The sequence below is a fragment of the Clarias gariepinus genome, chromosome 4, assembly GCF_024256425.1.
Source record: "Clarias gariepinus isolate MV-2021 ecotype Netherlands chromosome 4, CGAR_prim_01v2, whole genome shotgun sequence".
NCBI lineage: Eukaryota > Metazoa > Chordata > Actinopteri > Siluriformes > Clariidae > Clarias > Clarias gariepinus.
The window spans coordinates 17,704,846-17,722,776 of NC_071103.1; the positions used below are offsets into that span (position 1 = coordinate 17,704,846).

Here is a 17,931-nt window from a genome sequence, read left to right on the forward strand (position 1 = left end):
TTTTCATGCATCCATTTTCTTATCACCTTTTTTCTGCTAAACTTCCCACTAACTATCTCACACCAGTTATATTTAAAATGTTCAACTGAAATGTTTGCACCTGCTATCCAGAATTGTACAGTTTAAATAACATATCAAACAATTAAGTATTAAGGAACCACAATAACATGTCTTGCTACAAAAATTTCATTCTTATAATATTCAGTAAAATACACCACAAAGTCTAAATCTTGTTCTTAAACAAAATCATTTTTTACATGAAATGTAGTGGCTCTGAAATTAGCCAAACAGGTACAGGGTTTAAATTTTAAAAGACATCTTGCTTTGCATGAACATTCAACCTTGAGCTAAGCTCATCAGCAGAAGTTAGTTAACATCAGTTCTTCATGAACTTTGATTTTACTCCCCAGACTTTATTTGATAGCTTCATCTTAAGTTCCCTTTCCACACTTTACTATGATTATTCAATATAAACTACATTTTGGTGTGTTATTTGCCGAGGATGTATAGCAATGTTCAGCAGCTGAATATTCTAACTTCTTAATTGTGTTTTGGCGGGGGGGGTCACTCAAACACTTTATTAGGAAAGCTATCATAAAACTGAAAATGGCATGCCCTCATGCATCATGTAAAATTCCAAGACAAATTCCTTGTACTTGGCAATAAACATAAAATTAACTTATAAAATTCTGATAACACTTAATACAACAAGTATATTTGCCAAACTAAACATAAGTTCCAATTTATTAAGATCAGTGCACAGTATAGGGTTGCAAGACAGAAATGTCAACATCTGTCTAGGCTTATAAGACCATAACATCTGTATAAAAGATATACAACATACATGCAAACATTCTTTTCTTTGTTAAATCATTTAAGGATCATGACAAAAAATATAAACACTCAATGAAAGCTTTTTAGAAAACAAAACTGATCAGGTATAGATGTATTTGCTTTTGTTCTGGCTTGTCAGGACTGTTTCGTTCAAGAAACCTTGCCAGTACTATAATGCTTCTACATGACCATGACCTTATCTGTGCAGTCTCTAGGATGCCTCAACTACAAATCTCTCATGCACACAAATATGAAATTTAACTTTTTATTTTAAACAAGATGGGGTCAAACATCAGCAGTAGAAGACCTGAAAAGAACCAGAAGCAGCACTACTCAACTTTTCTCTTTGGGATCATCTGAAGTCACTGATCTATTAAAGTATCAACACAGAACAATTTGTATGAAAGGTGGAAATTAGCTTTTCCTGCAACATCAGTTCTGATACATCAAGAAATGTTCAACGTTCTTGTATTTGGTTTATACACAAGTGAAGTGAAGTTGGAGGCTGTGAATTTGATCATTTATACTTTTAAATAAAACCAAAAAAAAAAAAAAGACTACACATTTTTGCTGATGAAGCCAGACTTCATCAGCACATTGTTCTGGTATTAGTACTCAGCAATAAACCAAGCAAGCAGAAAAACTTCTATAGTTCTGAAGGAAACTGACCTGGCAGTCTACAACTGCATCATATGCCACTAATGTTGCACATGTATATTCCATTATCAGTGTAAGAAATAATGACATGACTTAAAGTAAAAGCTTGTTATATCCTACTGTTTATACAAGAGACAATACAAAAACCATGCAAAAATATGTTCCATCTTATTTTTAACACATTTGTCCCCCTCTTTTAAACAAACAACAACAAAAAAAAACTCATCCCCAGCTTCTCAACCAAAACTCAAAACATGAAATACAGACCTAGAATGGAAGACAGTGGAACTTTTCTGTACTATTTCAATGAAGTACGAATGAACTACTTTAGGTATATTGCACACACACATGACTGAAACGTACTACAAGATTATTTCAACATATTTATTATCTTCATTCAGTAAAAAAAAATGTTCTTTTGTGATTTGGAAGAAACAATTAAATCTGTATTGACATCTGCTTGTGTTTCATTTATAAGCCATTAATTTTAATCTTGCTCAAATATGCTCGGGAATTGGACTCAGCACTATTTTTAACATCATAGGTCCATCACTGTGGTTCACCTCACTAATAAAAAAAGGCAGGCAACCATATAGGCAGGCATTATGCCAAACCAAACCACAGATTGACAATTAGTACGTGTTTGTCTCGAAGATTTTTTTCAAACCTGGAGTACTTCTTTTTCCATGTATCTAGGTGTTTTATCCATGTTCTGTGACACTATTAAAAATAACAGACATAGTAAACAAAGGCACAAATGATTTTAACCCCTTTTTAAGTGTTGGGCCATCATAACTCATTCTATCCCCAGAACCTCTGCCTGTACTCCTGAGGAGGTTTGGGTGATTCCACATCATCCTGGGAAAAGATTGAGCCAGCAGAATCAGCCATAAAGATGAAGTACAAGTTGGCCACCAACATGGTCAGCATGGGCAAAAAGGAGAACCCGAACCCGAAACCTCTGACGCTGCTTCCCCACGCTGCTGCAATCCAGTACACCAGCCTGTTGGGTTACACAAACAATGCTGAAGGCCACCACTGTTAATGTGTGCTTGCCAAGTGACACATACACACACACTCAAGGTGTGCGATTGTATGAAAGGCAATCAACTGGATGAAGTTATGTTACACACATTTCTGCCACAACCTTGTGAAGCGTTATACAATAGACAAGGGACAAGATTTTGTTTTACATCAAGGGTGCGGTTGCAATGTGTCTTAAATTCTTAAATTAAAAAGGGGTTTAATTTTTATCGAAGCACAATTCTGGCACTTATGACCCTGACATAAATAATAGGTTTGGATTAATAAATCTATTCAAGTTATCATTATATCATTATAGATATGGTGATGGTTTCGGTTAGGAGATATTTATTTAATATTTAAGGAAGTGTTTCAACTGTCAGAATATTGTAAAAGTCATTGTGCTTCCCAAAACAGCAATGACTTCCCAGTAATTATTATTATAGCAGTTGGTGTTGCAGTTATCCTGATCATGGTTATTGCAGCACCCTCAGCACCCACACTTTCAATATATTCAGGAATTTGGATATAAGGCATTATGTTACCTGCCAATGGCAAAGATGATGGTAAGGAGAGGGACCAGTTTGAGAAGATTCTGTTCCAGATAAGCAGCCATGACACCCAGCTGAAGGAAGTACAGGAGAAAGAGTGAGACAGAGTCATCAATGTATCGGCGGTGGATGTTCACTTCTTCAACCTCTCCGTCACAGCCTGGTTTCAGAGAACGATACCGGATGCGGGACACACCAAGCACCAACACACCTAAATGTAAAGAGTGAAGATGAGCACTAATTAAAATATCTGATCCAGCAGATCAGATTAATAACTTAGATCTGGGAAATGCAAGAGATAATTTGTTTATCAATTGAAAAGAGCTGCTAGAAACAAGAACCGATTAGGGACTCCTTACCCAGTACAATTGGTATGACTGCAAAAACTGAACAGCGCAATGTGTAGACCAGCCTTAGAGGGGCGCTATCCAGCACAGGAGCATCAAATGGTAAGAAAGTGTGGCCACCCCAGACCAGGACAGGGAAGATCAGAGCTGACATTAATGTAGATACACCCATTTTTAGCACATCACGATAAGTACCAGCACATGAACCTTGAAAAGTAAAATAAAAAAATAATAAAAATACATGCCTACATTTCATCCTATTTAAAACATTTAAAGCAACAAAATATATTTAAAAAAATAATTAATTCACGCACAGAGTTGCAAATTGTCATGTTTGGGGTAGTCATGGTAGTATCCAACTGGAATTGTTTCTTGCACAAGAAAGGCACGATTCTCCTCCTCCCACATTTCTGAATTGCGCCTGGGTGGATCAGGGAGGCTGGTAGAGCGCAGGATGCTTACACTCGGATTAAAGACCCCAGCTGCTTTCTCTGGCATACTGTTCAACTCCTCCACCTCAATCTCCAAGTGTGGAACCTTCTCTTTTAGCTCAGGCTGCTTGCCCTCCACACAGTCTTCACATGATGCCTGCTTTTCTCGCCCACCAAACTCTCTCTCACTCTCAGTCCTGCTTGCTCCTCCACGGATGGACCCGCTATCTGATCTCTGACTCTCCTTCTCTCCTATAAGATTCATATTGCTCTGCTCTAGTTTGAGATCAGATCCTGCTTTTTCTATCTTGCCAATTTGTTCAGCCTTGTCTTCAGGCCAGGGCAGCGTGCTTGGCTCTAAATCAGCACCACTGATCTTTTCTTCTGTTCTTTTCATGTCTGTATTTATCTTCTTTTCTGTTTCACTGTCAAGAACAGTCGGTTCTGCTGTCAGAGGAGCTTTGGCTACTGGCACAGAGTCAGAAGAAATGTCCTCAGACATCGTGAATTACAATATTATAGATGTAATATGTTTTGTCATCCAACAGTTCATCATGCCGTCTCCCAGAACAGGGATCACATTTGCATTTCTCCTTTCTGGAAAAAAAATGCAGTATATCAGAAAACTATATTTTAAACAACATCCAGCTATATATTCTAGCTGTTTAGAAAATCACACTGAAATCCACTTATAAAAAAAAGACAGTTCTACAAGTGTCTTCTGGTCTATATTTTTTGCAGGATAGAAAATATTTATTGTGTGCCCTTCAAATTATGTGACATTTACCTCAAATAGGTCAGTCAATATTTTTTCTTTTGCACTGTATAAATAATTCATTTTAGGTTTCAGAAAATGACAGGTAATGTTTGTTTATTATATCAGCTAAACAGTTCATGCCAACTACTTGGTAAGAATATTTTTAAGCTGAAGTTATCTAAACTGATATTCCAGTAAATGAAAATTATTTTAACTAAACCAGTAAGCTTAAGGTTTCTGCCAGGACACACACTCGGACAAAGAAAATTAACAACTGAATAAATGAAAAATCGGTTTCTCAATTATTATAGTATTAACCCATTTATGTTTATTTTGCATTATTATTATTATTATTTAATAGAATAATGAAATAATGATCACTATAATTAACAGAAAATAAAATAAATACAGCAACTAAACACATCTATAAACATAAGTACACATAACATACGATATATTTTTGCATCTTCACCCAGATAGCAATATGAAAACTAGAACATAAAAATCAATATAAACATAAAAATGCAAAGGAAGAATTCATTTGTAACAAGCAAAACTAGGAAATGACCAAAAGAAGGAATAGTATTTTATTTCCTCATGTCATCCTGCTGTACACACAGTTAATGGCTCTGTGTGGGTCCTGCCTCATGTGGACCTTTAAAACAAATCAAGTAAATTCTTCTAATATCTGGATTTTTTTTTTTAGTAACTTAACTACCTGGAACATTTTTGGCAAAGAGGACACGCTAACGTCATTAATGTGAAATAAAACTAGAAAGAAGCCACAAATCACAGGACGAGTTTGATGGTTTTAGTGATAGTTGGTAAACTGTCGGTGACGCTACATACGACACGCACTTTCGTTTCCCAAACACAAAAGCAACACTAAAAGCCTGTAAAACCGGAAACGACCAATAAACATTGTAATAAATAAATAAATAAATAAATAGAGACCACATGTGTATTTATTATAATCTCTATGTATGGACAAACTTGTTGTCCTAGTTTTAAAGAATATTAACTGAAGGCCCACACACAGCCTAATGACACTGACGGGTCCTGTCGTTAATATCGACGTTACAACCCGGAAGTCACGAACAAACAAAACCGCGACAGCCAGAGACTAATAAAATATCAGCTCTAAATCACTCTATTTCCAATACACTTACCTCAAACTCGGGCTTCCTGGAGGTTTAGTCTGTTTTCCCAGCGTAATGTTTTCCTGGTGTTCTTTAGGACTTTTCCGGAAGTAGAAGCTCAGGTGTGACCAGGTGCCTGGGAATGTGTGTGTGTGTGTGTGTGTGTGTGTGTTTTAACTTTGCTTTCTCACGCTTTCTGACTCCATGCGCCTTCTACTGGCGGGGTCAAGCTTGTCGTGGTGAGAGAAAGATCACAGACTAAAAATTCCTGACTCTCCGTCTCAGATTTAGGGTTTCATCAACTTAATTTAATGTTTGACATGAAAGACATGCTTTAAACAAATTGAGCAAAGCAAGGCTCTACCATGTATTAGTATAGTGCTCCTGACAATGTGAAGTATGTAACTGTGCAAAATACATACACTGTGTAACATTCTTATAATATGTGTAATAAAAAAGAAAGCTAAATGTTATCAATTAAAAATATTTAAAGGAAATGTTTAGGATAGAACATCTCTAAACCTTAGTAAGTCATTTGGGGAAATCTTATCGTTTAGTGACTTGGGAGAAATACAGTGGGGAAATAAGTATTTGATCCCCTACAGATTTTCTAAGTTTGCCCACTTACTAAGAAATGAAGGGTCTATAATTTTTATCATAGGTTTATGCTAAAGGATTGAGACAGAATATCAACCAAAAATCCAGAAAAAGCACATGATACAAATGTTATAAATTAAATTGCATTTCAATGAGGGAAATAAGTATTTGATCCCCAAGCAAAACATGACTTAGTACTTGGTAGAGAAACCCTTGCTGGAAAGCACAGTGGAAAGACGTTTCTTGTAGTTGTTTACCAGATTTGCACACATCTTGGGATGCATTTTGATCCACTATTCTTTACAGATTTTCTCTAAATGTTTAAGGTTTCTTGCCTGTTGCTTGGCAACTCGAGGATACAGCTCTCTCCGTGAATTTTCTATTGGATTAAGGTCTGAAGACTGGCTAGACCACTCCATGACCTTAATGTGCTTATTCTTGAGCCACTCCTTAGTTGCCTTGTCAGTATGTTTGGGGTCATTTTCATGCTGGAAGACCCATGCACAACCCATCTTCAGGAGGTTTTCATCCAAAATTTTACAACACATGGCCTAATCCATTGGCCCCTAATGTTTTCACCTCCGTGCTTGACTGTAGGAACTGTGGTGTTTTTAGTGTCATAGTCAGCATTTTTCTTCCCCCGAAATCAGCAAGCCAAGTTGATGACTAAGACCACAATTTTGGTCTCACCTGACCACAGCAGTTTATCCCAATCTTTCTCTGTTCATTGGCAAACCTCAGACGTGTCTGTACATGTCTTCCTGAGAAGGGGACGCCCTACTGCTCTGAAGGATTTGGCGTATTGTGTTACCAATGGTTTGTTTGGTGACTGTGCTCCCAACTGCCTTGAGATCATTCACAAGCTCCTCCCGTGTAGTCCTGGGCTGCTCCCTCATTTTTCTCATGATTATTCTTACTCCATGAGGTGATCTTGCATATAGGGCCATCAATGGTTACTTTGTATTTCTTCCATTTGTAAATAATTGCCCCAGCAGTTGTCTCCTTCTAACCAAGCTTATAGCTGATGGTCTTGTAGCCTATTCCAGGCTTGTGCAGGTCTAAAATCTTGTTCCTGATTTGCATTGACAGCTCTTTGGTCTTGCCGATGGTGGTGAGGTTTAAATGGAAGATAGAGATTTTGTGGACAGGTGGCTTTTATATACATACCACATTGTTGTTAGGAGCACCTTCTTAAATTAATATGTGTACCACAAAAGCACATAACCAGTCTGTGAGGGGCAGAATTATTGTAGGTTGGTAGGGGATCAAATACTTATTTCCCTCAACGAAATGCAACTTAATTCTGAACATTTGTATCATGTCCTTTTTTGGATTTTTGTTTGATATTCTGTCTCAATCTTTTACCATAAATCTATGATCAAAATTATAGACCCTTCATTTCTTTGTAAGTGGGCAAACTTAGAAAATCTGTAGGAGATCAAATACTTCCCCCACTGTATATTTACCTTTATTTGGAAACAAATATGAAAAGCACATTAAATAAAAGACCTGCTTGTGGCACATTTGGTTTTTCTGAAGAGTATCACAGTACTAAGTAAGCATACACCCACGCTCACACACACATACAAGTAATGTACATTATAATGACTAGTTGTGTGAAAATAAACGCCTGTCAAGCTTGTTATAGTGAGAGAAAGATTGCAGACTGCAATTCGGAACATTCATTTAATAATAATAATAATAATAATAATAATAATAATAATTTCCTAATTTCACCCAGTGCTCTATTATGCCACAAACTTTTTTAGCTGATCCCTACTGTATTTCATAAATTATTTTTCTTTTATTATTATTATGTGATAATTACAGTGACTGATTATGATGATGGTAATATTAATACCACCATTCATTCATTTATTCATCTATTTATTAATTTATTCATGCATTTATCTAGACTAACTGCTGTATTCTGGCTAGGGTCACAGTAGACCCAGAGCCAAGGCAAAATATTTTATTCTGGATCCTGGATATTATTATTATTATTATTATTATTATTATTATTATTATTAGTTTTATTATTATAGTTGTTGTTGTTGTTGTTGTTGTTGTTGTTTTTGTCATACTGTACATTAAAGCATTGGCTATCTTATTTAGAGGGCTTGTGAAATGTTCTCAGATATATATATACATATACATACATATATACATATACATATATACATATACATACATATCTTGATCCTGAAAAGGTTTCTGACTGAAGACTGCAATAACTGATATTATTGTTATTTAAATTATTTAACTCAATTAGGGGACACAGTTGCTTACTGAGCTAATGATTCAGTGGTCAATAGCTTACTTTTAATTGAGTTTGTCTAATGAAAAGGAAAATCCAAAATAAACAAAATAAATAATGCATTGTATTAACTACTACTACTACTACTACTAATAATAATAATAATAATACTAATAATAATAATTTTCCACCAAATGTAATTCTGACCAGAACAGTTGTATGACAAAACAGTAATAATAAAAAAAAGGTTTATATTGGCAATTTTGGTGATTAGGGGCTGTGACATCCTATTTAAGATTCACAACCATTTGACACTTTATTAGGAACACCTGTGCACCTATTCATTCATGTAGTTATCTAATCAGCTAGTCATGTAACAGCAGCCCAAATAACAAAGGTATTGGCTCGCATACACAATATTCTCTACAGTTTAGTCATATTGGTGCAATAAAGAAAAAAAAAACATTTAAGGAGCAGCAGTTCTATTGACAGATGACAGAGGTCAAAGCAGAATGTCTAGATTTATTCTAATTTACAGAAAGGCTACAGCTAAGCAAATAGCCACTCTGCACAACTGTGGGGAGTTTAAAAAGCATCTCAGAATACAGCAAACATTGAAACTTGATGCGGCAGATGAGCTTCCATTCTGTCGGCCAAGAATAGAAAGCTGAAGATGCAGTTAGCGCAGGCTGACCAAAATTGGACAGCTGCAGAGTGAGAAAAGTTACCTGGTCTGATGAACCGCAATTTATGCTGAGGCACACAGGTGGTGGGGTTAGAATGTGGCACCAGCAGCATGAATTCATTGACCCGGCCTGCCTTTTGACAACAATTCAGGCTTGTGCAGGTGGTCTAATGGTGTGGGGAATATTTTAGTGACACAATTTTTGGCCTGGTAATACCAATCGCCACTTGATGCCTCAATCTATCTGATTATTGCTGCTGACTATGTGCATCCCTTCATGGCCACAATTTACCATCTTTTAATGGCTACTCCCAGCATGATAATTCACCATCCCACAAAGATCATCTCAAACTGGTTTCATGAACATGACAATAAGTTAAATGTTCTTCATTAGCGGTTCCAGTTATCTAATCTAAATCCAGTAGAACAGCTTTGGGATGTGGTGGAACAGGAGATTCACAGTGCACAAACAAACAAAGTGCACCAGCAAAAATCTGGAGAAATTCCATTAGGCAATCATGTCATCATAGGTCTGAATCTTAAAGTAAAGTTTCCACAAAAACAGGCTTTAAACAAATTGAGCAAAGGAAGGCTCTACCAAGTATTAGTATAGTGTTCCTAATAAAGGTGCTTGGCGAATGTAATTATACTATTTACAGTACATGTAAATGTAAATTAAAAATTATGTATGTAATGATGTATGTATTATGTATGTAACATATATTGTGTAGCACATTATATAATACAGTATGTGTAATAAAATCAAAACTCAATGTCATCACTTGAAAAAATTCTAAAGGAAATATTTACAGTAGGATAGAAAATCTCTAAACCTTAGTAAATAATTTGAGGAAATCGTATTGTTTAGTAATTTGAGAGAAATACATTTATCTTTATTTGGAAACAAATATAAAAAGCACATCAAATGCAAGACCTACTTGTGAACCACATGGCACATGGTCTTTCTGAAGAGTATCTCAGTACTACGTACCTAATTTATCAAACACACATGCACACACACACACACGCACACACACACACACACATACACACACACACACACAATGTGCATTATAATGACTAGTCATTCCTGACGCTAGAGCTTAATGTGCTGTGGCAATAAATGCCTCGAGTGACAATTTCAAACAGAACAATCTTAACTATACAGACTATAAATCAATAGCAGGTAGTAAAATTAAATAAATACAGGCACTGAAATGGTAATTTATATCTTTTGCACATCATTGACACATTTCTTGTTTATGTGAGCTGGATCTCTTTTAAAAACATGTAGTTAAGCTAATCACAGCTTTGCAACAGAGCATTTGCAAAATCACCAATGCAGTGATAGCTTGTGCACAACAGCGAATTCACACCATTTGAATGAACAGTTCGTTTCTGTAATTAGGAAATATTGTTGAACAATATGTACCACATCAGACACACCCTATTAAAGCACACTGCAGAGAGAGAAAAAGACAGAAAAAGAGTGAGAGATAGTGAGAGAGGAGGAACTTGTCAAAGCTTTCATCCAGATGCCTAAAGAGGCTGCTTGGTCATTACATTGATTGACATTTAGCTTAATAACAATGAGGCCAGTCTTTTTTTTTCCTGGCAGCTCTGTAAACACACTGAATCATAAGGCCAAAAGCTTAGGACTTTCTCAACAAAGAGCTCAGGAGATTTTACAATCCCTAAACCAAAGCACTTTAGGTTCTATAAAGGTAGTGGTTTACCCTCATTGTGAGAATTTATAATTTACACTGCATCAATATGAGATAAATAGCTCACCCAGACTGCTTATGACAGGTACAGTAATTGGCTAGTTTTAGCTCTGGGTGTGTCATCGCTAATACTTCTCAGGAAACCTGGAGGTGACATCACTTATCAGCTGTGGTGAAATATGTGAGGTATTGTGCTGGCAGTAAATTTTCCCACATGTATAAATGGAAGAAATGTAATTTAGAACATTTGATTCGTTTTGTTTTGTTTCAAAAATGAGACATCATGCCACCATATATACACCACCAGCACGGAGGCGTTATTCGACTCTGTGGTGGAGACTGTGAGGTAGCCATCATGTGGCGTCATGACCGGCCAAGCCCAGGCAGTCCCTCAGGCGATACGATAGTCAAATGTGTCTTTCTCCATATAGTCTGTCCATGTGGAAGAAGGCATGCTGCTGTAGGGATCCAGCAGAATTCGGAAACAGCGCACAATCAGCAGGCCTAGGAAAATGAAAAGGAGCAGTACAAAGACGAAGGCTGCCTTTTGCTCAAGGGTGAGGAAAGGGATGGGCTGATTGGCCCCAGACGCAGACAGCGTGCTGCTGTGGAGGTGCTCCGCCATCCTCAGCTTCTCAATGCACTCTGAAACCCAAAAGCCTCCCTCACTATGGCCTCAGGGGCATGTAGCCATCAGGTCGAGTCTCGGATTCAACAAGTTTCCTGTCAGAAGCATTTTAATACCATTAACTTAGATTCATTCATTATTTCTTTTATAGAAATTGCTAAGCACTATAAAAACATGGCAGGAGTTTCATTTTGGAAAAAATTATATAGATTTCGAATGTACAAATAAATAAAATAATTTGAACTATAAATAGAATGTGTCATGTCATACCCCATCCTCCTTACTGCTGTACCCAGTATGCTTTAAAACAATACTGCAAGTTTAAAAATAACATAGGAAAGCTGGTATTACATAAATATTTTCTCTGGGTGAAAGCACAAGGCTCATCTACTGTACAAGACATGGCAAGCATATATCTAATGTCAGATGCCTGGTTATGTTCAGCATGTATTGCTATGAATTTAGATGTATCGTATTGTAAACACTTACAATCATTATTATATATTAGTATAAACAATCAGGTTTCATTCAGTGCATAAATATCCACAGTGACACTAGCCCTGTATATCTAAACATCATGGAACACATCAAGTCATTTTAAATAAACAGCTTAAAATTCTGTAAAATAGCATGAAATGTGGGCTGGTATTTTCATAATCGCATACGTCAAAATAACCAGCTCCACTGAAGGGTGGTGACCCTACAACGGTACACTTCTTTGATGTCAGTACCCAATAATAGACCCGGCACTCCCTGCGAAATTTTACGATTTTATAATGTAGGAGCATTTTGCATGTGCCGCACCTGTAACTCTTTAACTAATCATTAATAACTAATTACATATGTATAAAATGGAATTACAGTTAATTTAATTCCACGTTATATTATGCCTACACATATTTACTTAGCAAAAAAAAAAAAAAAGAGCCAGTAAAAGTCACATACATTTTTTCATTTTTCTGTTAACAGCATTATATTGTACATGCATCACTTTAGGGAGTGACTTATCTTGTGCATTTTCAGATTGATATATATATACTATTCATGTGCATTTGATTTATTTATTTTTCTTATATAAGCGAATATCTTGTCTCTGGCTCATACATTTATGGAGTTATGTGGATGGGAGCTTAGTGGTCCATATCAGTAGCAGTTTGGAATGCACTTACCTGTTGTGGAGAGGCAGCTAAAATAGATCCGTCAGAGGCAAGCAGATGGACACCAGAAATAAACTGCGAAAGTCTCAGCATCCATTATGACTCCCTGCCTGAAGCCATACGTCTTCTCAACTTTTTAACGCAGTCCCTTGTTTCATTCAGGAATCAAAATAATTGCTTCTGTTCCTTGCTTGTATTCCTGGCTTTTGTTGTGCAACTCCCTCTCCCCCCACCAGATGAGTGTGTGGTAGTGTCATATCACCCATAGCAACCAGTTGCCATAGCAATTCCTCAAAGTGTGTTCACTGAATGCTGGGCGAGTGAGAGAGACGTGTGATCCAACCGAGGCTCTCTGCAAATCACTGTTTCAGTGGAGCATGAAGATTCAATAAGGGCTTAGGATTGTGTCATATCAACATGTTATAGTCATGATCTCTGACTTAAACAATTATCATAATAATAATAATAATAATAATAATAATAATAATAATAATTCATTTTCATTTGGTGTGGCTCAAATATTAGTAGCAGTAGTATTCTGACAAATGATTTTTTTTTCTATATTCACCAATGAAAAGCACAAAAACAAACCTTCACGGAACTAGATCACTATCTTTATTTGTCTAAATATGTGTATGGCATATTCTGGTACAATATTCAATATTAAAATAATAACATTAATATCCTATTAATAAATTTTCTATACAGTAATTTAGCTGTGATGCTAATTGTGTATTAAATACATTTAGAGGGATAAAACTTTACCAAAAGCATTGTAAAGTGCACAGCATTCAATTGCCAAACCGACCAGCGTTTTGATTTATGAATTTGAGCACTTCTGTGATGTCTAACCTGAACATTTATGTTTATAGGCTTTTTTTTTTTACTATCATTTATTGACAGACTGGTTATCATAAATATGCTATTTATGATATTGAATCCTGGAAATAAAAGATGCCAGTGTTTTACCCAATGCTACAGAAAAAGCTATTTTTAAAAAAATGTCCCTCCCACAAAGGGCATACAGGTAATATTTTTGTGTCACTTAATTAGTAAATAATAATAATAATAATAATAATAATAATAATAATAATAATAATCATAATAATAATCATAATAATAATAATAATAATAATAATAATAATAATAATATGGCACATGATTGCTTTCTATTACTTTATGAGAATGAAAAAGAAACTCGAAGCCAAAATAAACTTATATTACATATATTAATATAATGGTAGATGCTTATGGAACAATTATTTGAAGACACATGTGACCTATAGCCAAACAGGTTCTACAGGTATTGAACAGACAGAGCTGGAATGGTTTGAAATACCCTACATTTTGCAATATATCTGAAAAAATATTATTGAAAAATTTTTCTGAAAGATAAATATTTTTGCATTTAGAGACGTTCTGGGTTGCTTGTACGGCCAGTCATCTTTAAAGTCACTTAACACTATTTGTATATTCAGAAAGTTGAGTGTAATCTGATCATAGTAAAGTTCTTTTTAATGTAACACAGCGCTACAGTATGTGCAAAATAGAACAATTAATAAATGGGTCTACAAGTCAGTAATACATCATGTACACAAAGGACACTTGAGCATGACACCATGATGCAATGATTACCAAGAACCCGGCAGACACTGTTCAAACTTTTTTTTAGATTTCCCAAGTTTCATCACCATGACATGTACCCAGCAAATGGGAAAAGCAAAATGAAGTGTAGACAAATATTTACAAGACCTACAGTATAAGGCAATCCTACAGACCTACATTACTACCCTTTCTGCTACCATTGTACTGGGAATTATAGGAGGGAATTATATAGGGAATTAGGAGTGTTTGGACAGTTTCAGTACACTGGCCAGGAATCCGTCATGCTGTATATAATAAAGTATGTCACCATAACTAAAAAGGTGTCCTCACTACCAAACCAAAACTGTGGCTGAATAACTAGGATCAGCTGCAGTACAGATCTTCTAATTCAGGCAACAAGATAGCACAGTGCAAAGATAAAAAAAAAACTTTGTCTGGCATTAAATTTCTATAACCACCATAAAGTTAGAAAACCTTTTCAGCAGAAATTCATATCTATAATGCATGTGACAGGAAAACCAAGCCAACACGAGCAAAGCCACAGTCTAACAATCAATAGGAATGATCAATCTGAAATAAAAAAGAATAAAACACAGGGTCACCACATGTACCTATAGCCACAGGTTGGTTATTTGTAAAGCTGTTGGATGGTCAGCTTGCTGTGTCATAAACACATACACACCTAAACCTTCAACAAAGTTGCAGTATGTAAAATAAATACTATTGTACATAGCCAGTGTTTTTCTGTAACCTTCTTACATTGCTCCTGTCTGTTCAGTGCTCGTTCCAAATGGAAGGGAACACTGGCGGTTATCCAATGTTTAACCTACGTAAATAGTGTTTTATTTCACTCATCTAACCAACAGGACAGGTGTTCAGAGATGACAGCCACACTCATACCACTGTGTGTGTGTGTGTGTGTGTGTGTGTAAAAGATAGCCCTGTAGAATATGGAAAAAGTGCACAGGCAGCAACTGTGCAGAATTCCTAGAAAGCCACATCTACAGATCATGCTTCTGAGGTGGAACATTGGAACATGAGAGCTGAACATGTCATGGTGGAGACCTACCAATAACATACTATAGTAAACCGGAAAATGAACATTTAGACCTATTACAGTACATATCTAATAATTAACTTTTTTTTGTTAGTATAATTACACTTTTAAATTCTGCACTCACTCTCACCGCTTTATCCTGTATAGAGGATTACAGGGAGCCTGGAGTCTATCCCACGAGGGCACAAGGGTACAGAACGTGCAAAATGCACACAGACTCGAGGCGGCAATCGAACCGGACCCCGGAATAGTTGGTAGAAGTGAAAGATAATGGCAACAATATTCCCTATATCATCTACCTATTTAAATGCCTCGCTATGGTATATATCAAGTGTGGTCTAAATCATTAAACTAAATCATTGAACTTGTATCAATTTGTGTTCTGCACTAACAAAATGGGATGTTCACTGAGCATTCGGCACCATCATTAAGCTCAGATCTGTTGCACAGCATGAATCAAACATAATCGGGATTGCTTATGAGTACACGAAAACAGATTAAACTTCTTACAGCAGGGTGCAACTCGCTCCTTAGTATTGACAAAACATGAAATATGATCGTCAAACTCACAAAGAGGGAATATATGACTGCAATAATCATGGGGACTGATTTGAGAGAGTTGAACCTTTGTTTGGAGGGCCATAATCTTTAAGAGCTTAACCAGCTTAAAGACAAATTGGTGCACATGTGATATTGTTAACTGGAGTAATGTACAGGCAGGTGACAAAACAACTGCACTGTGCTTTGGCTTACATAAAAGTCTCTGGAGCTGTACTTGAGGTATAAACACCATTCATTTAAACAATATTCCCAGTAATATTGTTGTTTTGATGATGCCACAGAGTGCTGTCTAACACATCAATTTAAAATGCCCATTACTGCTTAAAAATCACTGTACCAATTCATTAGAGGGTTTAAACCGTTAGACCTTTACTATTCACGTCGTGTACAACCTACATGCATTTACCAGCTATTTAAGAGTAAAGAATGACTCATCTGAAAATATTGCGTCTTTTCTTCTTGTGTATTCATCTTTGTAGTGAGAGGTTTCTGCAGTGCATGCTACTACAGTCAGATATGTGCATTTGTATAGTGACACAATTGTTTTGTATTTTTGTAATTTTACAATGGATTTGAAATTAGGCTTGATATATATATATATATATGTTTAAAAAATATTGCGTTAACCATTTAGGAATGACAGCGATTTTTTTTCATAGTCCCTTCATTTTCACAAGCTTACAATTAACTGAACAAATAAACAAAATTATAAATCAAAGGTTTGGTTTTAGTACTTGGATGGAAATTATTTGCAGTTTGCAATTCAAGCTTTCAATTTTGTCTTCAGTAAGTGGAAAGCATAGTTTTAATTTTACCTGTGATGTGCAATTACATTTCTTCAAGAGTTGTGTGTAATCACAAAAAAAGAAAGAAAAAGATAAATTAAAAAAAGCCACTGCCTACATACCTATGGACCCAACCATATACTATACTTTCCCATTGACAATCTGCACTGACATTGGCATTCACCTGGAAAACAAAATATAGCCTGCCATACAATAACTAGTTCAAAAAGTGCATTTGGCACATTTTCTTAATGGTATTCTGCATTACCTATGATGCAGTTTGACTATTATCAGCTAGAAATGCCAGTAGAAAATTATTTGATTTAACTCTAATGCAGCAACATTTAATTTTTTTAGTCTCTCCAAATTATTATTCTCCTCATCTGTATGTTCTGCTCAGACAGGTTTCCAAAGCTTTAGGATTCATATCAACACTACTCTCCTGGTCATCTCTTGTATTACTAAGAATATTATTTAAGTCTCTGCCAAGGTTTCACCCTATGCCTGCCGTATTTACTACATCTAGGCTGGATTCAACTGGTTTTCTCATTAATATGACATTATAGCATATGCTTAAGGGTCTAACCACATAAACTAGCTCTAACATTAACCATTTGTTAAGTTAAATTTAAATAAAGGAAGAATTGTTGCTTGATGTGTTCAGCAGACAAACATACATGAATTTAAATAAAAAAATCTCTCTTATTTATTCACAGGAGAGATGGAGTATTAAAGTTTTTCAGCCACGTGCCTTGTGTCACTTTAATCTGCTAAAATGGTACAACGGTATTTAGCATGTCCCATGGAGAACAAAGGGAGTTAATTGTATGGAGACCTGGAGACAGGCAGACAATAGGAGGCACATTAGCATATTCCTGTTAGACAAAAGGGCTCCGGCGGGCCACAGGAAACTTTACCATATATAGAGTGAAGCAGTGCAGCAAGGGATTGTTTATGGATATATCACATAGAACAAAAAGAGACGTAAGAGGTAGAGACATTAAAAAGTCCACACAATATAAAAAAAAAATTACATCCTTATGTTAAGAACAGTATTTTTCCCATCCTACTGAAATGACTAATTACTGTACATCCCAAAAATTTCACAATAGCTGCATTTTGCTGGGGGATTTCCT

General features: G+C 35.9%; 1 protein-coding gene across 1 annotated transcript; it reads right to left on the reverse strand.

Moving 5' to 3' along the window:
• Positions 1-1,597: 1,597 nt before the first annotated feature.
• tmem79b (transmembrane protein 79b) lies at positions 1,598-5,894 on the reverse strand. The gene is made up of 5 exons (XM_053494698.1): positions 5,770-5,894; positions 3,727-4,440; positions 3,425-3,619; positions 3,060-3,276; positions 1,598-2,494 (listed from the first exon to the last, which is right to left on the reverse strand). The coding sequence occupies exons 2-5, from the start codon at positions 4,343-4,345 to the stop codon at positions 2,293-2,295; spliced, it is 1,233 nt and encodes a 410-aa protein (XP_053350673.1). The 5' UTR covers positions 4,346-4,440; positions 5,770-5,894; the 3' UTR covers positions 1,598-2,292.
• Positions 5,895-17,931: the final 12,037 nt, after the last annotated feature.